General features: G+C 41.2%; 1 protein-coding gene across 1 annotated transcript in view; it reads right to left on the bottom strand.

Annotated features, from left to right (window-relative positions):
• Window positions 1–16,625, bottom strand: part of RALYL (RALY RNA binding protein like) — a 150,607-nt gene extending 133,982 nt beyond the window's left edge. The window contains exons 1-2 of the mRNA XM_036031669.1: window positions 16,585–16,625; window positions 12,160–12,360 (exon numbers count right to left, since the gene is read on the bottom strand). Of these exons, the coding sequence (XP_035887562.1) occupies window positions 12,160–12,360; window positions 16,585–16,625 (242 nt within the window). The remainder of the gene's footprint in view (window positions 1–12,159; window positions 12,361–16,584) is intronic.
• Between the last annotated feature and the right edge of the window lie 11,042 nt (window positions 16,626–27,667).

Here is a 27,667-nt window from a genome sequence, read left to right as displayed (position 1 = left end):
CATTTGGTTCTTATTTTGGGGAAGTCTCTTATTCTTTCATTTGTGGTTGTTTCTTTGTCTTCCCATTTTGGCTGGTTGTTTGTACTTGTTTCTATGTGTTAGGTATATCTGCAAAGACTCTAGTGTAATCCTATGACAGATGCTGCCTGTGACTGGCCCTGGGAAACCTGTTTGGAGCTATCAGCCATTAAAAACTTGTGGCTCCCTGTGCTGGGCCTGCATGTATGCAGAAAGAACCAAGCTGTGCACCAATACCACCTTTTACCAGCACCAGGCCTGGGGCAGGGTCAGGTAATGTCTCAGAGCTCCCAAGGATCTACCTTTGCTCTTAGACTTAATCACTAACCTAGTCTCCAGGTCTACTCAGCAGCTTGGCTGAAGGTCCACAAGGTGGGACCAGAGGAATTTTTGTGGGCAGGGATATTGCTTCCCCTCAGACAGATGCCACTTAGAAGGGAGTTCTCTGTCTGAAAAAGATGACTTCTGCAGTATGGGGAATGACTCAGCACAGAGATCCTAGGAGCTTTTTCTTCAGTTCTCTCCCCAGAGCTACCAAAACCAGACTTTCCTCATGTATCTCTAGTCCACACTGCCCTCCCTCTGGTGTAGGCTAGGGTTAAGCGGCTGCAAGTGAGATTTTGTGCATTGGTCCTTCGGGGGGCTCTCTCTATCTCTCTTTCTTCCTGGAAGGCTAAAACCCCTCTTCTTTTCACAGCTGGATGTTATTAGTGTTCCTTTCCCAGTTCTGGTGCTGTAGGCTGGAGAACTGAGCTTGGGGTTTAGACCCCACATTTCTGAGGGGCACCCTGCCCAAAGCCACTAAAATATCCCTCTGACACTTTATCTGCCACCTGTAGGAGCCCAGCCAGTCCTCTCATACCTCTTCTGCACTCCCTACCACCTCATTGTGGTGAAGTAGTTTCTTCCCTCTGTTCTTGGTTATAAGGCTTTTCTCTAGCTACTCTTCAGGTGGTTATTCAGGATGATTTTTCTATAATTTAGTTTGATTCCAGTTTGGTCCTGGAAGGAGATCAATGTAACTTTCAATTACTTCTCCACCATCTTAACATCCTCCACACTCTCTATATTTGCTTATTTTCTGTTTTTTACGGTGTTTTTTTTGTAGAAGTTTTTATATATCTATTTGTAATTATTGGAGTATTACAGTTTATAATGCAGTTGGCTACATATTAATTGAATAATTTATTTCCAGTAAGTCTTCCAGCAAGAAGATCTAAACATCATGACATTCATGGTCACTTAGTGGCAACAACACCACCCAGGGAAGGAGGAGTCAGGTCACAGATGAGGGTCTTCTTGCCTCCTTGTGTCCTAAGAACCAGGTATATTTTGTAGCTCTCATATATTAAGGGAGAATATAATTCTGAAGTCTCTGCTTGGTTGTGGAATCCTGAGCAAGCCACTTAATAAATATTCTAGGGCTTACTTTTCTCTTTATAAAATAAGGTAGAATTGCATCCAGTGCATTTTCTTTTTTCCTAAATTAACTATATACTCTTTTAAAAGGTAAATCAATCAGAAAATTATTCCCTTCTAAATATTTTCTAATTAATAGTTAAGGATACTGGTCGGTAGTTTATATATTGGCCACTTTATTTTAATGTTTCTTGTCATATGATTATGCGTTAAATGTAGGCAAATATTGAAGGCATTTTTATCTAAATCCTGGTGCTTAAGATTTTTAAAAAAGCCTTCATGCTTTAAAATATCTTGTTTACATATATGTCACCACCCCTGTAGGGAAAGCAGAGGCAGTCTGGTTTCCTCACCCAGGTGTCTGTGTAGCTAAGGGAAGCAGTGTTACAATAGCTTTGGAGGCACCTGATAACTAGTGTTCTCATAGCTTTGAGACTGGGTCCGATAAACTGTTCCCATAACATGAAATGGGCTCACGTGGGCAGAATTATTTCATATTATGTAATGTTCTGGCATCTTGCCGGCTTTTTTACCCTCTAGCACTTAAACAGGTAGAGACTCCCTGCTGGGGGCAATGATGATGAGAGACATGGAAAGGGACAGGTGCCACAATGGGTGCCATGCTGGGTGCCACACTGGAGAGCAAGGGTCATGACATGAGACATGCAGATAGACACGTAGCTTGCATCATACGTGGCTTGCTCACCTGTGAATAAAAGCATGCCAGACACCCCAACGGCTCCATGAATATCATTCTGTCTGCACAAATACCATGAACCCACCTGGCCATGAAGGGTGGTGACACAACCCCTCTTGATATTTCAATAACCATATGATGATGCCAAAACTTATACTTGTCATATGAAAGCTCTTCACAAACCTCAAGTTTCCATGTTGTTCATTATTGCTTCTCTTACCAACTACTTTATTGCAGGAAATTTGACTACTTATTGTGTAAACAATTTTGGCTTAGCTTTGACTTGATGTCTTTAGCATTCCATTTCTATATAAGTACTGATTTTTTTCCCTTTCTTTCCCTATGTGTGATCTATTTATCTTTTGAGATTCTCCAGCACCCGCTTAAAGCCAATCTTGACACCTTTATCTTATGGGGATAACTCTGTCTATTCTTCTGTTACTGTTATCTCCATCACTATGACATATTCTCAAGACAAGACTCCTGGATTAAAATGTTAACTGAAAGTTCCATAAAAACTGGTAAGAACACTAGACATGCCTCTATGCTTAGACAAGAAGCTCCTGACAGTTTTGTGTTAAGCCTTCTAATAAGTCCAGGTGGAGGAGCTTGCTGGCGCTCTGTGAGCTGAGCAGAAAGAAAAGATAATTATCCAGTGAAGACAAGCCCCAGGTGCTAGGGCTCACAAGCATTTTCAGTGGTGACATAGAACAGAAAATATTAGTGGAAAGCCACCACCAGGCCATTCTACCTCAATCTCATCCTCAGAAATGTGACAAGTGACCCACATTGAATCATGTTCTGCTTTGTAACCAACTGCTTATCTGTGGTTCATTAATTTCCTTAGCCTTGAGTTGATTCAGAGATTTTTACATTTTTCTCATTAATATATAACAAACATCATAGCCAACTCAAGGGGCTACTGTGAGGAACATTAAATTATGTATTTAGAACAATCTGAAGGGTTCCTGGCACAGAGCTGGCCAGGATGGCCACAATTGTACCAAAGCTAGGTCATAACTCTAAGAACTAAAAATGGCTGGAACATAGAAAAAACTCACTTTTGTCATTTTAGTCCTGAAAAGTGAAAAGAATAAGTAAAATAAGAAAACTGCTGGGAGAAACATCACTTTGGAGAAACCTGTTCATCAATTTAAGCCTTAGAAACAGATAGTTACATTCCAATATGTCCAGAGAGAACCTTTCTGAGTTTTTAATAAGGTACTTGTTTTGTGAAGAAAATAACTGATTTTATCTTTCCTAAGATTTACTTTTTATAGGAAATAGGTAATGAATTTAATAATACTTCATTCAGGATCTGCTAGCATTATGAGTAGAATAACAAAAACAAACCATAGCCTTCCAAAAAATAGGCACAGTAGAGAAATAAAATAGAATACAAAATTAAGATCAATATTTAGGGCTAAAGGATTTATAATATTATATATTTAACTCCAATGAAAAACTAAGCTGTATTTACTGAGAACCAGGCATTACTCAAAATGCTTTATAAACATTGATTTATTTAAGCATCATGATACTCTCTGAGGTGGATTTCATTGTACAGATGAGGACACTGATACCTAAAGATATTAAGTGTCTTGCTCAAGGCCACAGAGTTAAAAGCTGGTGGAGACAGGATTTGAATTTAGGTATTCTGGCCCCAAAGTTCATGGACTCATGTCTAAGAGGTACATTACATCTAGCCAATTTGTTTTGCTTGCTTTGTTTACATATGCATTCCCATATGTCTTTGTCCATTCTTTTGTAATTCTATTGAGAGATATTTTTTCTTGATAACATTTTTCTTTAAATTTTAATTGTTGTTCAAGTACAATTTTCTGTCTTTTACTCCCATCACAGCCCAACCCCTTAGTGCTCCCCACCTCCCTCCCATTTCCATCCCCCCTAGTTTTTGTCCATGTATCCTTTATACTTCTTACTGTAAATATTTCCCCTTTTCCCCTGAAATTCCCTCCCCTCTCTGCTCTTGTCATTGTCAGCCTGTTCTCTATTTCAGTGTCTTTGGTTATATTTTCCTTGTTTGCTTGTTTTGTTGTTTAGGTTACTGTTAAAGGTGAGATCATATGGTATTGGTCTTTCACCTCCTGGCTTATTTCACTCAGCATAATGCTTTCCAGTTACATCCATGCTGTTGCAAAGGGTAGGAGCTCCTTCTTTCTTTCTGATGCATAGAATTCCATTGTGTAAATGTACCATAGTTTTTTTTGATACATTCATTTAACGATGGGCGCCTAGGTTGCTTCCACACTTGACTATTGTAAATTCTGCTGCTATGACCATTGGGGTGCATAGGTTCTTTTGGATTGGCATTTCAGGGTTTTTAGGATATAATCCTAGCAGTGGAATTGCTGGGTCAAAAGGTAGATCCATTTTTAGTTTTCTGAGAAAATTCCATACTGTTTTCCATAGTGGTTGTACCAGTCTGAAATCCCACCAACAGTGCACTAGCGTCCCCTTTTGTCCACAGTTGTTTGTTGCTTAGTTTATGATGGCCATTCTGACCAGTGTAAAGTGGTAACTCATTGTAGTTTTAATTTGCATCTCTCTGATAGCTAACAATACTGAACACCTTTTCATGTGTCTCTGGATCCTCTGTATGTCCTCCTTGGAGAAGTGTCTCTTCAAGTCCTTTGCCCATTTTTTTCCATATAGTTGGTTCCCTTTTTATTTTAAAACTGCTTTTTTTTTTCAGCTGTACAGAAGTGTTTTTTTTTTATTTTGATGAGATCCAATTTGTTTATTCTTTCCTTTATGTCCCTTGATTTATGGAACATATCAGTAAAAATGTTGCTGCGTAAAATATCTTTGATTTTCCTGCCTATGTTCTTCTCTAGAACTTTAATGGTGTCGCAGTTTATATTTAAATCTTTTATCCACCTTGAATTCATTTTTGTGTATGGTGTAAGTTGGTGCTCGAGTTTCTTTTTTTTTGCACATAGGTGTCCAGTTCTCCCAACACCATTTGTTGAAGAGGCTATTTTTACTCCACTTTATGTTGCTGCCCCCTTCATCTAATATTAATTGGCCATAGAGACTTGGGTTTATTTTTGGGCTCTCTGTTCTATTCCACTGGTCCATGTGCCTGTTTTTATGCCAGTACCAGGCTATTTTGATTACAGTGGCCTTATAATAGAGTTTGGAATCAGGTATTGTGATCCTTCCTACTTTGCTCTTCTTTCTCAAAATTGTAGCAGCTATTTGGGGTTGTTTAAGGTTCCATATGAATTTTGAAGTGTTTGTTCTATGTCTGTGAAATATGCCATTGGTACTTTAATAGGTATTGCATTGAATCTGTAAATTGCTTTGGGTAGTATAAACATTTTGATGATGTTAATTCTTCCTATCATGAACACAGTGTATGTTTCCATTTGTTTGTGTCTTCCTTGATTTCTATCTTCAGTGTTGTGTAGTTTTCTGCATACAGGTCTTTTACCTCCCTGGTTAGGTTTATTCCTAGGTATTTTATTTTTCTTGTTGCTATATCAAAAGGGATTTTTTCTTGATTTCTGCTTCTGCTGTTTCATTGTTGGTACACAAAAATGCCTTTAATTTCTATATATTGACTTTGCATCCTGCTGTTTTGCCCAATTCGTTTATTAAGTTGAGCAGCTTTTTGGTGCAGTCTATAGGATTTTCTATGTACACTATCATGTCATCTGCAACAATGACAGTTTTCTTTTCTCCTTTCTGATTTGTATGCCTTTTATTTCCTTTTGTTTTCTGATCACTGGGGCTAAAACTTCCAATGATATATTGAATAGAAGTGGTGAAAGTAGACAACCTTATCATGTTCCTGATATTAGTGGAAAAGATTTGTTTTCCCATTGAGTATGATGTTAGCTTTGGCCTCTCATACATGGTCTTTATTATGTTGAGAAATACTCCTTCTATCCCCGCTTTGCTGAGTAGTGTTATCATAAATGGGTGCTGTACCTTACCAAATGCTTTTTTCTGCATCTATTGATATGATCATGTGATTTTTGTCTTTCCTTTTGTTTATGTGATATATTACATTTACTGATTTGTGAATATTGAACTATCTTTGCATCCCTGGAATGAATCCTACTTGGTCATGGTGTATGCACTTTTTAATGTATTGTTGGATGTGGTTTGCCAATATTTTGTTGAGGATTTTAGTGTCTATGTTCATCAGCACTATTGGCCTGAAATTTTCTTTTTTTGTTGTGTCTTTTTTTTTTTTGTTTAAAGATTATTTATTTATTTATTTTTAGAGAGGGAAGGGAGGGAGAGGGAGAGAGAGAGAGAGAGAGAGAGGGAGAGAGAGAGAGAGAGAGAGAGAGAGAAACATCAATGTGTGGTTGCTGTGGGTTGTGGCCTGCAACCCAGGCATGTACCCTGGCTGGGAATCAAACCTGCAACACTTTGGTTTGCAGCCCGCGCTCAATCCACTGAGCTACGCCAGCCAGGGCGTTTTTGTTGTGTCTTCATCTGGTTTTGGGATTAGGATGATGCTGGCTTCATAAAAAGAGTTTGAGAGTCTTCCATAATTTTGGATTTTTTGGAGTAGTCTGTGAAGAATAGGAGTTAGTTCTTCCTTAAATGCTTTGTAGAATTCTCCTGTGAAACCATCTGGTCCAGGGCTTTTGTGTGTCAGGAGTTTTTTGATTACTGCTTCAGTTTCATCTGCTGTTATTGGTCTGTTCAGGCTTTCTGCTTCTTCATTGAGTTTTGGAAGATTATATTTTTCTAGAAATTTGTCCATATCATCTAAGTTTTCAAATTTGTTGACATACAGTTCATAGTAATTTCTTACATTTTTTTGTATTTCTGTGTTGTCAGTTGTAATCCCTCTTCTTTCATTTCTAATTGTGTTTATTGGGGTACTTTCTTTACTTTTCTTGATGACCCTGCGTCAAGGCTTGTCGATTTTGTAGATACTTTCAAAGAACCAGCTCCTGGATTCATTGATCCTTAGAATAGTGTTTTTAGTTTCTGTGTCATTTAATTCTGCTCTGATCTTGGTTATTTTCCTCCTTCCAGTTGCTCTGGGCTATCTTTGGTGTTATTCCTGGGGTTCTTGTAGACATAGGGTTAGGTTGTTTGTTTGAAATGTTTCTATCTTTTTTAGGTAGACCTGTATCACCATGAACTTTCCTGTCAGGACTGCCTTCATTGTGTCCCATAAGTTTGGGGTTGTTGTGAGTTCATTTTTTTTTGTTTCCAGAAACCTTTTGATTTCTTCCCTAATTTCATTCTTGACCCATTCATCGTTTAATAGCATGCTATTCAATCTCCATGATATTGGGTGTTTTGGATTTTTTCCCTTGGGGATGGTTTCTAGTTTCAGTTTTTTGTGGTCAGAGAAAATGCTTGGTATGATTTCAATTTTCTTGAATTTGTTGAGGTTTGTTTTGTGTCCTATCATGTGGTCTGTCTTTGAAAATGTTCCATGTACATTTGAAAAGAATGTGTATTTACCTTCTTTGGGATGGAGGGCTCTATATATATCAATTAAGTCCATTTGATCTAGGGCATTGTTCAATGCCACAATATCTTTGTTGATATTTTGTTTGGAGGATCTGTACATTTTTGACAGTGGGGTGTTAAAATCCCTTGGTATAATTGTGTTGCTTTCAATATCTTTCTTGAAGTCCTCCTATATTTTACTTACGTATTTGCATGCCCCTATATATATATTATGATGTTTATGTCTTCTTGGTGGATTCTTCCCTTGAGTATTACGAAGTGGCCTTCTGGGTCTCTCTTTATGACCCATTTTTGGAAGTCTATTTTGTCTTATATGAGTATTGCTACCCTGGCTTTTTTTCCTGTCCATTTGCTTGAAAATTTTTTTTCCAGTCCTTCACTTTCACTCTGTGTAGGTCTTTTTTCCTGAGGTGGGTATCTTGTAGGCAGCATATGTGTGGGTCATGCTTTCTTATCTATTCTCCTATTCTATATCTTTTGACTGGAACATTTAATCCATTTATGTTTAAGGTTACTATTGATAGGTACTTATTTTTTTTTTTTTGCCATTTTTGTACCTGTGTTCCTCTCTGTCTCTCTCTTTTCCTTCCTTTCCTTAGATCAGTCCCTGTAGCATCTCTTGCAGAGCTGGTTTGGTGGAAGTGTATCCTTTTAGACATCTTTTGGCTGGGAAGCTTCTTATTTGGCCTTCATTCTTGATGGAGAGCCTTGCTGGGTAAAGTAGCCTTGGTTGCAGACCTCTGGTTCTCATCACTTGGAATATTTCTTGCCATTCTTTTCTGGCTTGGAACATTTCCATTGAGAAGTCAGCTGCTAACCTTATCTGGGCTCCTTTGTATGTTACTTCCCGTTTCTCCCTTGCTGCCTTTAAGATTCTCTCTTTATCTTGGAATTTTGCCATTTAAATTATGATGTGTCTTGAAGTGGGCCTCTTTGCATTCCTCTTGATTGGGACTCTCTTTGTTTCCTGGATTTGTGTGTTTTTTTTTCTCTTATCAAACTAGGAAAGTTTTCCATCATTGCTTCTTCAAATAGGTTTTCTATCCCTTGCTCTTCTTCTTCACCTTCTGGTATCTCTATTATAGGGATATTATTATGTTTCATATTGTCCAGCATTTCTCTTGATTCCTCTTGATTCTGAGCCTCTTTTCCTTTTCTTGCTCTTTCTGGGTGTTTTTTTTCTACTTTGTCCTGCAGCTCACTGATATGATCTACTTCATTGAGCCTGCTTTTCTTTCCTTCTACTGGGTTCTTCAGTTCAGAAATTGCATTCTTCATTTCCTCTTGGTCCTTGTTGACAGTTTCTATTTCCTTTTCATGTTGATATAGTTTGCATTGAGTTCATTGTATCTTCCCTGTAGTTTCTGGTAGCTCATTGTGAGCTCATTGAGCTTCCTAATAACCATTGCTTTGAACTCCATATCTGATAGTTGAGTTGCCTCTATTCCATTTAACATTCTTTCTGAGGCTTCCCCCTTTCCTTTCATTTGGGGGTTGTCTCTTTGTCTTCCCATTTTTTGTGAAACTCTTCTTGTTAGCCTCAGATTCTTAAATTGGTTTGTTCTGACTCCCTGGGTCTATGGTGTTATCTTCTGTGGTAGAACACCTGTGAGATTCAGTGGTACAGCCTCCTTGATCTCCCGAGCTCACTAGTCTTGGGCTTTCATTTATGTTGGCTCTGTGTTTGTCTTTGGGTTTTGATTGTTGTTGGGCCCTTCTTTGGTGGTTCCTTCCCATCTGGTGTTTAAATGAGGGTCACTCTGTCCACTACTTCTTGTACTTTGTTGTGCTGATGAGGGCAGGTTGTGTTAAAACTGGTTCTTCTATGTGTCCAAAGTTTTGAGGATTCTCTCTTGCTCTTGTTCAGTTGTTTGTACTGGGTATTTTCTCCACTATTTAATTGTATTTCCAGATAGGTTCTTTATTGAGGTTTGTGGGGTTTCTACTCCCTCCTTCACCTTCTTCTGTTGTTATCTGTTGGTGGTTCCTTTGTTGTTGGGTTTCCTCTTCCAGTGAGTATCCTGTTGTTCACCCCTTCCACCTATTCTTTTTTGTGATCAGTTGGAGGGGGAAGGCAAAATTGTTTAAAGCAGCAAGTGAGTATCCTATGATGTTTACAGTAGCAGCCGATAGAGAAGAGGTAGGAAATCCTTTGACTATGTATAGTATTAACAGTGATTTTCCACCCAGCTAGCTGATTTTTAGAAAGGATGGAAAGAAGATGACTCTTGTTAGGAAAGGAAGGATTGTGAGTTGGATCTAGAAAGCAGTGAGGTTTTGGGAGGTCAGATTCTGAGGTAAGGTGAGAGTAAAGGATAGTAAATAGATGTAGTGTGTGAGAGAATAGAGTTAACCACTACAGTAATAGAGTTCAGGAAATTTTGAACTGGGCTAAAATCTGGGAGGGGTGTTGTGAAGTATTTACAATTGTGTGGAACAGCTATTATTTATAATAATATTAGAGCAACAATAATATAATAGAATCTATGAGATCTGGATAACAAGGATATGGAGTATAGGACCTTCAGTAGTGTGCTAAAAGAACACAAGTGACATGAAGGACAGTAAATTAGCAATACACTATGAAAGAGAGAACAGGAGAAACCTGTCTAATGATACAATATAACCAGCCAAGCAAAGAAGACTATACAGAAAGGAGTACAAAAATATTATTAAAATAAAAGATGTGTGAATAATGAAAAAAACAATAATACAAATATGCAATAACTTGCAGGTTCTCTGTAATAGCAAACTGAATTTTTTCTCACTGTCTCAACTGTTGGGATGCCCCTCCCTCTTTGGGTTCAACTCTTGTCCTTTCACAGTTCCAGGGTTTTTCTGTCTCACTTGTGGGTATTTAAAAAAAAAGGAAGAAGAAGGGAGGAAGAAGAGATGAATTGGAAAGAAAGGAAGAAGGAATAAAAGAATAAAGAATGAAAGTGAAGAAAATGATATTGAAAGATAAAAGAATAATAAAAAATAAAAAAATAAGAGATTACTTAAAAACCAACAACAAAAACAACCCTCCTGTTGGTTTCAAACTAGCCAAACCGGTGTTTCTGGTCTTTCTGGCTGCAGCAGGCTGAGGGGCAATTGGTATGGCTTTTCTCCCTTTCTGCTCTGCACTCAGCCAGTCTTTCACCCACTCTCCCCAGAGCTAGCCTGACGCCTCTCTCTGAAGGAGGAGGAGTGGCTGTTACAGGAGTATTCCCGAAACAGTTTTTCTTTTTGAGAAATTCCTCCTACTCAAACCTGCCACTCCATACACCCCAATTCTGCAGCCAGACCAGTGACTATCGTGGTCAGTGCTCCTCACTGTGTGACTCTCAACTCTCCCAAGCCTGCGTCCACAGACTCTGAGGGTGATCACTGCCCCTATGTGTTTGCCACTTTGTCCTTTTTCCCCTGTCTGCCACTTCAAGCAACCGGGTCTCTCCCAGTGCTGTTTAAACCTTGATTTGCCAGGAAGGGAGGGAGCAGTTGATCCAGCTCTCTCCCAAGGACTCTGCGGCAGGCCTGGGGGTGGATGCTAGGCCTGGGGCTGCAGCCTCCCTGGTTTCTGAGCTGGTCCCTTGAACCTTATTGACCTGAAGTACTCTCCTTACTGTCTGGTTTCACAGTGTCCACTACAATTTTTGGTCTCTTATTTTCATATATGCTGGGGTACTGGTGGCTGTTTTCTCTGTTCCTCCATAAATCAGCTGGGTTTTTCTCCTGTGTGTAGAGAGAAGTGGAATCTGCTTCCTCTTACCCCATCACCACCTTCGCTCCTATTGAGAGATCTTATCTGATTTCAAATATTTCCAACATTCTGAATGTTTCCAAACTTCCATCTCTGGCATTACTCCATTTATGAAGCATGCCTACATATGACCCTCAACACATCCTGAAATAAATTCCTTGCTTACCTCTCTCATTGTTCTCTTTACCCCCTACTCAAAGGCATCATTAGCCATTCAGGTGACTAAGCGAGAAAGAGTAGAATGTTTCTCATTAACTCCTTGCCAATAACACTCACATACAGCAGACTCCCCTAGTTCCATTGTTTCCACTGCCAAAGTCCTTTTGGTCAACCTCTCAGTTCCTATCATTACAGTCCACATGCTCGTTATCTTTCATGTGGGCTGTTAGAGTCATCTCTCCAGTGACCTTCCTTCTGCAGTGTGCCCTCATAGCAGCTACAGATATTATTAGTAGAACCATCCCTGAGATGGTGTCCAGGTTGTGACAGGACATAGCTGAACAGTAGCCATTCTTAGGTAGGAGCTGACCAGCAGCCGTTCCCAGACAGCAGCCTTTCCCAGGTAAGCAGTTATCTCAAGATCGTACACTAACTTTCGTTTTCTGCTTGATTATGGCAGCTGCCTTCCCCCTCCCCTTTCTGCCTGTATAACAAGCATATAAGGAAGCCCCAGCTTAGGCTGGGTGCCCAGAATTTGGAATTTATCTCCTCTGCGTCCACATGTGTGAATAAACTCCATTTCATAAACTCCCAGGCTATCTGAGTCTTCTTTTCCGTAACATTTTGGTTCCCTGACCGGGAAGTGACTCACACAAGCAGGCTGTTGCCTCCGGTGAAGGTGGCCTTGGGGAAGCTAGTGGGGCCCAGCAGTGAGAAGGAGGCACGTGCGCTCTGGTGATTTCGGGTCCTGAACATCCCAGGCTCCACAGGCTCGGCCCCGGACCGCTCTTTGACCCAGGCTGGCAGGGTGCAAACTGGTGGAATCTGGAAAGGCGCCAATCTGGTAAATGCCCTGGGGACCAGGAGTGCGAAAACCAGGCCCACTCTTGGAGTGGAAGGAGGGACTGATCATCCCTCAGGCAGGAAGGCCCAGGCAGGGCTCCCACAGTTCAGATGGGTGGGAATGTAATAAACTTGGTGTGTTTGTGTGAATGACTGTGTTTGTTGACCCCCGAGTGGAAGCCTATGGAGTGTGAGTGAGCCCTAACCTGTGGTTCCTCTGTCTGTCATATGGCATAATGGCTGGGAGTTTAACCTGAATTCTACATGGACAGCCTTAGATAAGACAGACCCTAAGTGCCCTGAGAGGGGAGAGGCGAGGTGGGCGACCTGAGAGTCCCTTCCCTTGTCTGTCAGTGCCAATCGGGAGAATTCATCATGGGGGGGGTGGTTCTGCCACAGTACTATTGCATGTATGTTGGAGATCAGACAGCAAGCCTTGTGGGTATGCCGCCATTTGGGGTAAAATGGAGGACAAGCCACGTGAGTGCCCCACCATGGAGGGTGGAGCGTGCTTGGTTGTCACCATCTTGGATGATGGATCACGTGAGAGCCCCTCCATCTTGGAACTGGGCAAGGTGCCAGGCTAAGGGCTCTCTTCAGATTATAGACTGTATACTGCTGCTGTGTGGGCACCACATCAGTCTGATTCTCTATGTAACTGGTTCTGATAAGAATGGCTCTGGTTCTGAAGGACATGAACTGAGGTCCAAGGGTGAGCATCTTACATACAGGGTGTTTGCAGGGTCTGAGCTTCAGAAAGCTGCAGGATATCCCTGCAAATCTAGGGAATTTTAGTGGAAGGTACCTGCAGTGCCAGGGGCTTTTGGCTGCAACATACTGAGTTTAAGTATAGTCCTTCCCAGAGTGGGAAAGGAACCAGGATTAAAAGAGAATGACGGTTAAATCTGAATGAGTAAAATTATGTATAAAGAATGTAACAGTTTTAAACCTGGAGTAAAGGAAACCTCAACTATTTGTTTTCTGGATTTGTGGGAAAAGAACAAATTTCTAACATTGGTGTTGTTTCTGATCAGAAACTCTCTGTACTTGAAGACGTGTTTAAAGGCACCTGTAAGACCTAAGAAAGGTTGACTGTAACTGGTCAGGGAGAATGTCTTTGCCACTCGGGACCCAGGAAGGGTCATTTGGGGCTGATGAGTGCTTCAGCCAGAGGCAAAGGAGCATGTCTCTGCCAAAAGACCAGGCCTGAAGGAGCATGTCTCTGCAACGCACTGATGGACACATTGGTGCAAGAGAATGCCCCTACCTGTGTATTGTTTTGGAATTCTGTGTTTTGGATTTTGCTCTTTGTCTGCTCTAAAAGGGAAATTGAAGATTCCAGGGAAGGTTGAAACTTCACACTCTGTAGGAAAGCAAATAAAAAATATAATATATATAAATGAAGAAGGTCTGTGGGAAACTGCAAAAATAAATGGAAAAGTAAAAGTTTTAGGACGGAATTACATAGTGTTAGTTAATAATAGAAGGTATAAGGCATGGAGATGCAATCTTGGTGGATATCAGAAGCTGTATGAAAGAAAGAACAGAGGTTTTGTGAGTGTTGCAGAATCTCTGGAAGTGAAGGTTTTGAGAAGCCTGGTGGATATCAGGAGGGAAAGGATTTTCCTTCATGCTTTGTATTTTTCTCCCTACCTGATCCTTCCAGAATTTGGCATTCTGAAGGAGTGAGTGAAGACATAAGGTTTCTTTGCATAAAACCAATAAGACCAGTCGTTAACAGTGGTTTTGTTAACCAAGACTTTGACTGGAATGTCATGCCTGAAGGAGGCATGTATAGGTTCTGATCATCACCAGAAAGCCCTGAGGAACTGGGATTGACTTGCGAAGCTAGTGTAAGCCCACGAGAAAAGCCTGGTACATTGGTTAATTGGGTTGTTCATGGCAGTCTTTCCAGGGAAGGAACAAAGGTTGCTTTCATGAAAGATGGCCAAAAAGGAACCTGTGGGCACAATGAAAACCTCAAGGATCTGAGTGAAACAACTGGTACAGGTGAAGCCAGATGGCAGATGTGTGGGTCTGCTTCTGTGCCCTGAGGGGTGGACTGAGAAGTCAATCTAAAGGCTCCCTGTGTGAGTTCCAGCAAAGCAGACTTAAAGATCACAAGTGATCCAGGCTGCTCTTGGTGTGTTTATGCAAACGAATAGTCAAAATGAAAAGTGGAACTCAAAGTAGTCCTTTAATAACAGTGAGGGTGATCTTAAGGAGAAAAATTATGGTTCAAGGAAAATCACAATGCTCAGTATTAGACATCAGAATGATGCAGCTACCTGTCTTGAAAGTGTCTTTTTGTTTGAAAGTTGAAACTGGTTTTGTAATATCACCAAAGATGTACAATTTACAGGTACAGAGGACCTGTCAAATTGCCATTGCTAAATGTCATTGCAGGAAGGACCTTGCAACTGAATATCTTCCCAAAAGACAGTCTCACAGGCACAGAGACTGGTTTGGGGACTATTGTGTGAATTAACCTGTGTGTTCTTCTGTTTTCATAGGATGTATGCCTATGACTTCATTACCTGAGTGATTGGTTGCAATACAGGCCTCACTTAAGGAGCCCATTTTTCATCATCGCCCCCTGAAACTCAATGGTTTGGCTGAACTAAGTGGTTGGGTTGGTGAGCAGTTTGCACGATCTGTGGGCTTCACTTTACAACTGATTTTCCCTTTTCTGTCTTGATGGCTTGGACAGGAAGTGTTCAGTTATCTGAAAGGAGGGAAATCCTAATGTATTCCCCTCAGTCCGAGTGAAGTATAATGGCCACAAGAGTTTTGGATAGGTGTAGCATGCCTTGTATATCTTCCTCCAGATAAGTCATTCTTTACTTAAGTTCCTGCCTTTGTCATTTAGTGGTTATGATTTAATTGTGCCTTCCTACTCTTTCCAAATCTATCATCTCCAGAATATGACCAGGATGCCAATGGTCCAGTAATGCCAGTCTTTGGACACCAATCCTGCGACTTTCTGGTGACAGGATTCTGTAAGGTCCTGGCCTTTATAGGAAGGACCCCCTCCATACTGCACTGGTGACCACGATTCTGTAAGGTCCTGCCCTTTATAGGAAGGACTCCCTCTGTACTGCACCACCCCCCTTCAGGGCATCCCTGACCTATGGGTAGGTAGGACAACGTCCATGTGCAGCTGGAAGTAGTTACGAGAAGAAGAGACCTTCATCCATTGTCCTTTAAAAGAATTTAAAGTGGGTGTATATCTGAAATGAGAGATTGTTACAGGGTGGAGCCAAGAGAAGGGACCCCAAATGGGCATTTAAAATGGGGTCCAGAACTCAAGGCATCCAGGAGATTTTAAGATGTCTTCACCCCTTCCCCCACAAGTATGAGTTGGGGGGAAGGGACACACAGAGCAAGAACATGAAGGGCTGTTTTGTACAGCAACAGCTTTACGACTAAACCATGGCATAGTCATTTGACATACCTGTAGCCTTCAGCTGGTCATTTAGATATGCTGAATAGCTGTGGCCATGCTCTGGGCCAGGGAGATAAAAAAGATTCCCCCTGCCCAAGATGTGACTGGGAGGCAGGTTCCCCAAGTTACAGCACCTGCGTAGGAGCTCGGAGAAGATTGGCTCCATGACATGGGGCCACACCTCCCCAGACCCATGATGGCAGTTGGACGGGAGTGGGTACTGGCCCATCCAGGATCTGCAGGCCATCAACCAAGCAGCCTTCACCCTCCACCTGGTCGTCCGGAACCTGTACACCCTCCTGAGCCAGCTTCCCCCAACAGCAACGTGGTTTACCTGCCTTGATCTGAAGGATGCTTTCTCCTGCATTCCTGTGGCACCTTCCAGCCAACCTATTTTTGCCTTTGAATGGAAAGATCCACACACAGCAGTCAAGACTCAGTTGACCTGGACTAGACTGCCCCAGGGGTTTAAAAACTCCCCAACCTTATTTGGGGAAGCCCTAGCAGGAGAACTGAAGCCCCTCACTAAGAGGGGCCAGACCTGATGATTCTGCAGTATGTAGACAACTTCCTCCTGGTGGCTCCATCCCAGGAATGGTTCTGGGAGGGAACACACACACTGCTGAAGCACCTGGCTGAATTAAGGAAAGAACACCAGAAGCACATCCTGAACACACTTCTACTCTTCACGTCAAGTTGCAGAAGGCACACGCTGTGTATCTGAAGTGCCCCCACAGCCATCCATGCAGTCCTCTGTCATGGCCCTTCATGGTGCTCCGTTGGGTTTACCTGCTCCAGCAGCCTGCAAGCTCCCTTGGGGTTCCAGCCATGTCGCCCAGTGCAGAGCTCAGCAACCAGGCTTGTCAGAAGTACTAACAGTGTGATCAGGGGTGCAGATCAAAAATGGCAGAGTTGCCAACACCCTCCAGAACTTCATCTGATTTCTGAGAAAAATGCTCGTTCTCCTGAGAAAAAGCCTTCCTGCACCCTGCTGCTGTGGAACTTGGCCCCTCTACCAGGTTTTGAAGGGTCTGGAAATTAAGCCGCTGGAATAGGCAGAAAATGAAGAGAAAGCCTTCCAAGATATCAAGGGCCACCTCAGTGATGTTCCTGCCCTTGGACTGCCAGATCAGGAGTGGCCTTTTGATCTGTATACCTGCAAGAGAGACAAGGTAGCCCTTGGGTCCTGACCCCAGCCTGTTGGACCATGGCAACACCCGGTGGCTTACCTGTCTAAGCAGTTGGACCATGTCACCTTGTCTGAAGCACTTGCCAAAGCACTTGCTAAATGTGGCCAAAAGATGATAATTTTGATCAAAGAGAAGCCCTTGTGATTCTTAGATGCTTTCTTTTACTGAACATTTTGCATATTAAAACATCTCACAATTCTATCAGTATCCTTAAAAATTCATTTATTGCTAAACATTAAAACAAGTAAAAGTCTTCCTTGTGTCATAGGGACAGACTATTCATAGATAACTGTAGATGGATTTTTTGTCATCCTGTGAAAATTAGAATGTGTCTTTGTACTCTCCTTTAATCATCTGAAGAGAAAAAAAAAACAAAATCAAAAGCAACCCAGTCTTCTACTGTAAGGAGCAAGGAACCTCTGAGAAGGACAAGTTTCCCTGGTGCTCATTGTGTGGAGCAGCAGTGGCCATTATGGGCACTACATGCCCACCTGCCCAAGGAAGTCTGAGCATGATTCAGTGACCAAGAGTTCAGTTATAGAACAGTCCCTGGCTCATAAAGTACAGCGTGAGGAACAGAGTCAATAAAATCATAATAACTATGCATGGAGCCAGGTGGGTACTGGAAATACCAAAGGAACTCTCTGCAAAGTACATGATTGTCTAACTACTATGCTGTATATCTGAAACTAATACAGAATAATATTGAATGTAAACTAATTTTTAAAAAGATGCTTAGTTCAATGGCCATGATCAGGCACTCTGAGGGCATTCTTGTGGCAGATAGAGCCCTTTTCCAGGTGCAGCTACATACAATGGTACCATGTTAAAATAGATGTCCAAGGATTACCCCAACTGTAGCTCTTTATGGTATCCTGTCAACCACATTGAGAAGTTGGTGGCAAGACAGAGCTCTGGGAGACCATGAGAGCAATCATTTCCTTAAAATCTTGTTTGCTCTGAAGCTGAGAGGTCAAAAAGGTTTTAATTTTTGTGTCAGTTTCTAACTAATTGATGCTAGCTGCTGGGAACAACATGTTGACAAGAATTTTAAAACCTACTCAGGCGCACAGGTGTAAGAGGGCTGTAATTAACTCATGTCTGCTTCACAGATAGGAAAGCAAAGGACAAGAATGTATATTTACCAACTCTGGGCTGATGGGCGCTACAGAAATTCCCTCCAACTTACAAAGGGAATAGAGAGGGATAAAGTATGCAGGAGAAGCTAGATTTCTAGGCATATAGTTCATCTGCCAATATGTGCAAATCATATTGTATACTTAATGCCTCATATAATAGTCAATATTAGGAATTTGACAAGCTATACTAAACATTTTAGCACATTTAATACTCATAATCTCCCTGTGATGTTGGTACCATTATTGTCTCTATTTTTTAGATAGGAAACTGAGGCAGAGAAGGGTTGAGTAACTCTCCCGAGACCTTAAAGGTACAAAGTCATAAAGGAAGACAATGACTTGGGCAGTCTGATTAAGACCTTGGTTTCTTAATATTATAGTATATTTAGAACATTTTTCTATATGATATTTGTTAGCCATTAAAAGAACATCAGAGTCACCTTGAAGGTAAGGATTTGTCCACAACAGATTCCATTTGTCTGGAGGAAAAGTGGCTTCCCTTCCATTTCCTGGGATGCATTTTTCCAAGGGCTTGCATTGCTTAGCTGAAATGCCTGCTTCTAGCTCTCACCAGGCCCCCAGGAAAGTTCCATTTCCTCTCACCACTATCTGAGCTCCTCACTCCCAGTGACAGGTTAAACAGGTGAATCTCCCTGAGATGTCAGAGAGAATCTTGGTGTGGTGCTAACCTGCACAGTCACAAATCTCCCATGCTGGAAATGGACACTGTGGCATTCATCTCCCATGTACTCTTCTAACTTTTCCAGGAAATGAACTGCAGCTAGAGGAATGGATATGAAGGAAAGAGAAGGCCCTCTGGCAAGAAAAAAACTAAGCACTGTCAGATTCCCCAGGAAGACTAGAGACTTAGTCCAATAGCCCAGGGGCATGACTGTGGTAGGGGTGGCTAGGGCAGAGGACAAAGTCGCCCTTGCTGTGCTGTGACTCCAGAAATAACATCACCACCCCTCACACTGGAAGGGGACTCACACAACTCTGTCCACCTTTCCATTCATATAAGAGAAATTATTTTTTTTAAAAAAAGAACTTTCAAATTCAATTATTTGCACATTGGTGGACTTGCTCATCTCAGTTCCAACCCTGCGTGGTGAAAGGAAGTAAATTTATGACACACTAGCCAGTGGCTGTTCAGCTGTCTTTTACTTTTGTCTCAGGCTGTTCTTGGCTAATAGCTGGTAAATCAGGTGGACACTTGGCACCTGCCAAGAGCACTGACAGAGGAAGATGGTCATCAGTGAGTCATCCCATTTCAGATTTCAATCCATAGTCCTGCTCTTTGAAGAATCCTGAGGTAATTTATTCCTTCATCCCACTATAAGGCATCAGAGTCAATAAAATCCTATGTAGTCTTCTGATGGCCAGTGGTAATATGTTGTACAGTGTGAATGGTGCTAAATGACATAAAATACGTATTCATATGGCAGCCCTAGTAAATTGATATGAGCAGTTGACTTTTGTCCTCACCTCCTTCACCCAATCCCTCCCACATCCACACCTTATACCAGTGCCCCACACTCACAACTGTTTAGGTTCCAGGTGTAACCACACTCTCCCCCACATTCTTTTTTTTCATACTTTTTAAAAGTATATTTTAATGATTATGCGGACTTCCGGCAAGATGGATGCATAGGTGGACGCACCATACCTCCACGCACAACCAAGACTAGAACAACAACAATTTAGAGGCAGAATAACACCCAAAACTGACAGAGAATTTATCTGAATGGAAGTCGGACAGCCAAGAAGTTGAAGTAGACCCGTTCATCCAGACCAGTAGGAGTGGCAGAGACAAGCACAGGTCCCAGCAGCTGAGTGCGGGGAGATCTGGGCACCTAAGGCAACCGGGAGTGAGTAGACCATCTGGGGCATGCAGCGGGTGGACCCTGAGTACGCAGGCAGTGACTGGTGGACCTAGTGAGGCTGCAGTTGTGGACTAGAGTGGAGTGCACAGCCCAGGATCCCAGGGAAGGTACTGGGATCCCAGGAGAGTGGGGCTGCCACCATTGTTCCCTCCTGCCCCTACCCCCACATACAACATCCCAATCTAGAGACTGGGGTGCCCAGCCCTAGTGAACACCTAAGGCTCCGCCCCTCACCATAACAAGAGCAATCAGACTGAAAAAAAAAAGAGTGATGGCTCAAATAGAACAAATCAGTGCCCCAGAACTCATCCTTTTGAGCGACTAAGAAATAGCTAACCTATCAGATGCACAGTTCAAAACACTGGTGATCAGGAAGCTCACAGAATTGGTTGACTTTGGGCACAAATTACATGAAAAAATGCAGGTTACCATAAAAGAGATGAAGGAAGATACACGGAGAATCAACAATGATGGGAAGGAAACTGGGACTCAAAACAATAGAGTGGACCAGAAGGAAGAAAATAACAAACAAACAGGAAATAATGAAGAAATAAGAATTCAAAAAAAAATGAGGAGAGGCTTAGGAACCTCCAGGACATCTTTAAACATCCTAACATCTGAATTATAGGGGTACCAGAAGGGGAAGAGGAAAAGCAACAGATTGAGCACGTATTTGAACAAATAATAAAGGAGAACTTCCCCATTCTGGCAAAGGAAATAGACTTCCAGGAAGTCCAGGAAGCTCAGAGAGCCCCAAAGAAGTTGGACCCAAGAAGAAACACACCAAGGCACATCATAATTACATTATCCAAGGTAAAAATGAAGGAGAGAATCCTAGAAGCAGCAAGAGATAAGGGGGCAGTAACCTACAAAGGAGTTCCCATCAGACTGTCAGCTAATTTCTCAAAAGGGACCTTACAGGCAAGAAGGGGCTGGAAAGAAGTGTTCCAAGTCATGAAAGACAAGGACCTGTATCCCAGATTACTCTATCCAGTGAAGCTTTCATTTAGAATGGAAGGGCAGATAAAGTGCTTCTCAGATAAGGTCAAGTTAAAGGAGTTCATCATCACCAAGCCCCTATTTTATGAAATGTTGAAGGGACTTATTTAAGAAAAGAAGATAAAGAAAAAACATGTATAGTAAAAGGACAGCAAACTCACAATTATTAACAACCACACCTAAAGCAAAACCAAAAGAAATTAAGCAAACAACTAGAACAGGAACAGAACCACAGAAATGGAGATCACATGGAGGGTTAGCAACAGGGGAGTGGGAGGAGGAGAAAGGGGGAAAAGGTACAGAGAATAAGTAGCATAGATTGTAGGTTGAAAATAGGGGGAGGGTAAGGATAGTATGGGAAATGTAGAAGCTAAAGAACTTATGACACATGGACATGAACTAAAGGGGGGGAATGTGGGTGGGAGAGGGTGTACAGGGTGGAGGAGAGTGAAGGGGGGGAAATGGGACAACTGTAATAACATAATCAATAAAATATATTAAAAATGATTATGCTATTACAGTTTTCCCACTGTAATGTCTCCCCCTTTATTCCCCCTCCACCCTGCACCCTCAACCCTCCAGCATCCCCCACCTTAGTTCATGTCCATGGGTTCCACATATAAGTTCTTTGAGTTCTCTGTTTCCTATACCATTTTTTATCTTTCCCCATCTATTTTATGCCTACCAATTAGGTTACTTCTTCCCTGTACCTTTCCCTCCTATTCCTCCCTTCCTGCTCCCCACTGAAATCTATCCATGTGATGTCCATTTCTTTGATTCTGTTTCTGTTCTAGTTGTTGGCTTAGTTTTGTTTTCATTCTTTTTCTTTTCTTTTAGGGTCATTTGTTGATAGTTGTGTTTGCTGTCATTTTATTGTTCATATTTTTATTCTCTTTTTCTTAGGTAAGTCCCTTTAACATTTCATATAATAATGGCTTGGTGATGATGAACTCCTTTAACTTGACCTTATCTGAGAAACACTTTATCTGCCCTTCCACTTTAAATGAAAGCTTTGCTGGATAGAGTAATCTTGGATATAGGTCCTTGCCTTTCATGACTTCAAATACTTCTTTCCAGCCCCTTCTTTCCTGTTAGGTTAGTTTTGAGAAATCAGCTGATAGTCTTATGGGCACTCCTTTGTAGGTAACTCTCTTTTTTCCTGTTGCTTCTTTTAGAACTCTTTATTTATATTTAATCTTGGGTAACTTAATGATGATGTGCCTTGTTGTGTTCCTCTTTGGGTCCAACTTATTTGGGACTCTTTGAGCTTCCTGGACTACCTGGAAGTCTATTTCCTTCTCCAGATTGGGGAAGTTTTCCTTCACTATTTGTTCAAATAAATTTTCAATTTCTTGCCATTGTTCTTCTCCTTCTGGCACCCCTATAATTCGGATATTGGAATATTTCAGGTTGTCCCAGAGAGTCCTCAGCCTCTCTTCATTTTTTTGAATTCTTGTTACTTGATTCTGTTTGAATGTTCATTTTTTTCTTTCGATCTAAATAGTTGCTCTGAGTCCTTGTTTCCTTCCTGTCACTGTTGGTTCCCTGAATATTTTGCTTTATTTCATTTTGGGTATCTTTCAATTGTTTTTTCATTTTTTGACCAAGTTCGATCAGTTCTGTGAGCATTTTGGTTACCAGGGCTTTAAATTATCCATCAGATAGGTTGGCTGTCTTCTCAACACTTATATCTCTTTCTGAAACTTTGCTCTGTTTTTTCATTTGGGCCATATTTCTTTGTCTCAGTGCACCAGTCTGGTTGCTCTGGTTGACTGTTTCTTTAATTCCTTGGTTATCAGAGATTCATGCAGTTTGACTTTCTGGCACTTCTGGTTGTTTATTGATTTTAGATTGGTTGTTATCCTCCTTTTGGTTATGTGAGGAAGCAAAGGGTTTCTACCTATGCTTCCATCTTGGGTGGAACACTCCTCCACATTCTCTTAGTGAAACATATAAAAACTAGTTAGCCTAAGATGTAGTTAATGTCTAATACAGGCTTGGAAACAACTCATTTTTGCATGTGTCTTGCTTAACTGTATGGCTACCCCCTTCCTAGTGACACATGTGACTAAGAAATTAATCTCCCACCCAAGTTCCTATTTGGGTAACCTCAGCCCCTTTCAGATCCGGAGTCTTTTACCCACACCCAACGCCTTCACTCAGATCTTTGGAAAATTAAATCCTAGAACTAAAAGTCAGAATTTAATGACTTCAATTGCTACATGCTGACAAAATTGTATGATGCTGATCACCTACCTGGATTGCTCTTTATTACCACTTTTAGAGCATGTTGATAGCTCAGCAAGACTGGTGAGGGGCTGCATGTTAGTGTCCCTCTACCCCTGTAGGTACAGGTGTCTCACAAGAGCATAGGTTTATAATTTTAGGAAACATTCCCTTCTGGGATGCTCCCTAAGTTAGCTGTGAGGCATCAAGTATGAGCCATGACCCCAAACCTGATAGATACAATCTTGTCAAAGTCTCTAATCCTGAGAGTTAATTCACAATAATACCAAGATAAATTGTTAGTTAATATGAACTTTGGAGACTGCTTGGCCAAATTAATTACTTCTTCCTGCAAACACATTTGCCACTGGGTTTCATATAACTCACTTTAGCTACCTCTTTAGTTGTCTTCTGGCACTTTTGCCAGTTCCTGACTTCGAATACTAGCGTGTTCTACAACACAGTCCTTGGATTTCTTCCCTTTCTCTTTTGAATTACTTTATTTGAGTTTGTTCTCCTCCAGTCTTCTGGCTGCAAGTACCAACCACATGCTGGTGACTCACAAATGAGCATATCCAGTTCTACCATCTCCCTGAACTCCAGGCTGTGTCAACTTTTGTCTTGATATCTCCATTCAGCTATCTAACAGATATCCTGGCTTTAACATGTTTAAAAGCTGAACTCATTTCCACCTCCCATCTGGCCTGCCTCAACCTTCACTGCAAGTACTACTCATCTCATGTAATTGCAACTTCATATATTCAGATGCTTGGTCCTCAAACCTTGGAGATACCTGTGGTGGACAGTCCAGCCATAATGAATTCTTTCCCCTCACTGATCCAGAGGTGAAGTCCATTTGCCCTCATCTTGTACATGGACTAGATTTGTAACTTGCCCTCAAATGTGACATTGTGGAACTTCCACCCTAGGTTTTCGGAAGCAGGCAGCTGCTTCTTCCTTCTTTAACTCAGTCACTATGTAAAACTGATCACTCTGAGACCACTGTACTGTGAAGGCATTGAAAATAACCATGTGGAGAGACCACACAAAGAGAGATGCTTGGCCCAGAGTTGTTCCAGGCATCCCTCACTGGGGCACCTGAGGTATCACCATGGAGACAGTGTTGGACACTTCACAGAGTAGAGCTGCCCAGCCAAACCCAGCCCAGGCTGCTGGACAGGACAAAGAGGAAGGTTCATTTTTAAGCCAGTGAATTTCATCAAGCAGTAGATAATATCCTTAACCCTATTCTTTCTCCCACAGTCCACATCCAGTCTGTTAGCAAGTTTGTTGGCTCTATTTTCAAAACACATCCATGACATAACCACCAGTTTCTCCATAGCCACTACCTGAGTCACCATCACCTCCTGCCTGTTTTCCCCTGTTTCTCCCTGTTCTTTCCTAACCTATTCTCGACATAGAGCTCAAATGACCTCTAAAATGTATGTCCTGCCACAGTACTCTTTTGTTTAAAATCTTCCAACAGCTCCCCATTTCACTCTAGTAAAAGCTGAAGTACTTTGTCCATAAGGCTTTATATGGTTTGACAGCCCCATTACAGCTCTACCATCACCTGCTCACTTCTTGTAGTTCCCCAGCTTTGCCTGACTCAGCTTCAGAAATACTGGCTTTCTGCTTTTTATTAAACATGTGGGTATGCTTCTACTTTAGGACCTTTGTGCCCATAGTCCCTCTGCCCAGAATGCTTTTCCACCAGGTAAAACCTTACCTGCCTGCTCATCACTTCCTTTAAGTCTTGGCTCAGTATCACCTTCTCAGCTTGGTCTTCACTGAGGACCCTATCCAAGATAGCAACACCCTCATCTTCCTAGTCCCTCCGCTTAACACCTCCCACATTCTCACAGATGCTTAAGTTAATTGTTTAGTTTTGTTTATTATCACTTACCTCACACTTGAAGGTCAGGAATTCTTATTCATTTTGTTAACTGGTATAGCCTCAGTGCCCAGAACAATGTCCAGTAGGTGCTTAATAATTGATAAATGACTAGTTACTGATTCTCTGTTGTTTTCTCCTCTACCAGATCCAGAGAATCTAATACAGGCTGAGTGGTCAATCCCTGAGTCAGCACTGTTTATAGAGGCTTAAAGTTAAGTTATTTTTGTGGGCTTGAGATTGTGTAGTCGACTCAGAATTGCTGAGACAGAAATTCTTCTCTAAGTCACCAGCTCCTTCACAGACCCTCCAGTCTGACCCCAAGAGATCTTCATTTCTCTTTCTACTAGTTTGTTATTTTCTCTCTACCAATTTCTGTTGCCCCACCTTTACTAGGAGGTTCTTATGGTTGCCAACCCAAGATCTGTCATGCAGAGCAGTTGACCAGGTTGCCTGGCTGCCTTCCCAGCCCTTTTCACTCAAACTGAAGGCCTGGAGCTTTGTTTTGAATCTGGGTCTACAGCAAAGGACCTGGAACTCACCAACCAGCCCTATAATGACAACTCTTTCCAACTAGACTGAGTTCAGACTGTCTAATACCTGGCTACCCACATTGTACCCCACCTATACATAGCACTACTTCCCTTGCTTTTTGTTTCTTTGGTATCACATTATAAATATAATTCCCTCTAAACATGATATTTGCAATATTGAGTTAAGATCATAAACAGAAAGATGAGGAAAGGACAATCTTCAGTATGGTTTTGTGAAAAATGTCACCCCAATAAATTCAATAAAAAAGACATAAGCATAAATAAACAAGACATTTTCAGAGGTGAAAAAAAAGAAATTAGAAGTTATAATGCCACTGAAATTCTTCTATAATTTCCACTAAATTACCATAATGTCTTCAACATCAGTTGTGGACAATTTTAGTAAGAAAAGACTTGAAGTGCCTCTCAGAGCTGCTCAGCAATCCAACTCAAAATGCTATTTCACACATGACTTCTGTATTTCATGGTTCATCATCTATTTCCATTTCAAACTGAGCTATTGATTGGTGTGTCACTTTCTTAAAAAGCACATTTTAATCCATTTACTGTCCTCAGACCCTCAACATGGTTTGTTCTGCGGCCATAGATTATCACTGTTAAGAGTTGAGGACATAGCCCTGTCCTTCTTTCCCAGTTATGTGTATGCCCTGTCCATTATGCCCTTTCAAAGCAGCAGTGGCAAAAAACTGAGCTTTTGATACAATGGAGGGTAGTTACTCTGGGGCAGGTGCCACTGTCATTACTGACTCACTAATCTGTAATCAGACCTGCTATCACCTTGTGTTCCTGATTACTTATTTTATTGCACAACTTAAGGGCTCATGAATTTGACTTTTTAATTTTTGAAGATTAGATGATGTCAGTTGCTCCCCCTCCCCCTGCCCTGAGCTCCTGACCCTGCTGTGTGGTGACTGACAGTGATTGCTTCTCCACACAGGGCTGCTGGACCAGAGAGACTCATGTTAATAAAGTTGCCCTTTCAGAAAATCAACTTTTCTAATAAACATGGTGACTAAAGGAGTCTAGCACTTAGATGAAGGGCTATATCTGTTGAGGTGGCTTGTACAGTAATGACAAAGGATCCTCATTGTCATCCGTACGAGTGCTTTCCTGGGATGTTTATTGGCTACAACAGGAAAAATCTAGCTTTTAAATCTCTCTTTTTTATTTTGGTTATAGAATTCTCATCAAATAAAATGTTGACTAGTTATTGAAATTACAAAAATTATCATCCATATTCTCCATGTTCAAAGACAATGAGAGCTAATAGTTTGAGCTCTATTTTTTCTCAGTATGTTTGTTTCACTTATTAAATAGTTTTGGTTTTCTGTTTATATAATATGTACTCTTATATAATTATATGTTGTTCATATATTTTTTCTTTTTTTGGCTACTCAAATCTTAAAACTTTCCCATGTCTGAATGAACACCTTATTTTAAATATTTCATCTAATAGAAGTGCCATACCCACTATTGTATGATATTTTGGTCAGGTTAGATTATTCAGTATTATAAATAAAACTGCAAAGAACATTTGGAGAATACTTTAAATATTTTTTTACATTTTTAAAATAGGATTTTTTAGATACATTTTCAAAATGGAATTGCTTTTTGAAATGGAAAGATGAATATTTTCAGATCTTAAATAAAATTTGAAAGAAAAAAAAGGGGGTAGTCTCAATAAAGAAGCAGCTGTCCCTTACGTTAGTCTCTGGATTGGAAAGCCAACAGCAGAATCCCAGAATGTCAGAAATGGGAATACACTAAGGAGTGACAGGTCTACTCCTTTGTGTTGTTATGAGAAAGCTGAGCTTAAAAGAGGTTTGTTGCTTAAAAGAAGTTTGTCAACTTGCTGGCTTCCATACTGTGGATGCAGGTTTCCTGATTTCTAATCCAGCTCATTGTGATGACCATTAATGTTTTCTGGGACTGAGTAGTTCCAACAGAGATTTTCCCAGAGAGAAGATGTTTCAAATAAATATTGAAG

Source organism: Phyllostomus discolor, chromosome 7 (assembly GCF_004126475.2).
Source record: "Phyllostomus discolor isolate MPI-MPIP mPhyDis1 chromosome 7, mPhyDis1.pri.v3, whole genome shotgun sequence".
Classification (NCBI taxonomy): domain Eukaryota; kingdom Metazoa; phylum Chordata; class Mammalia; order Chiroptera; family Phyllostomidae; genus Phyllostomus; species Phyllostomus discolor.
The sequence above is the reverse complement of the archived record's forward strand: the minus strand, read 5'-3'. Positions and strand labels throughout refer to the sequence as shown.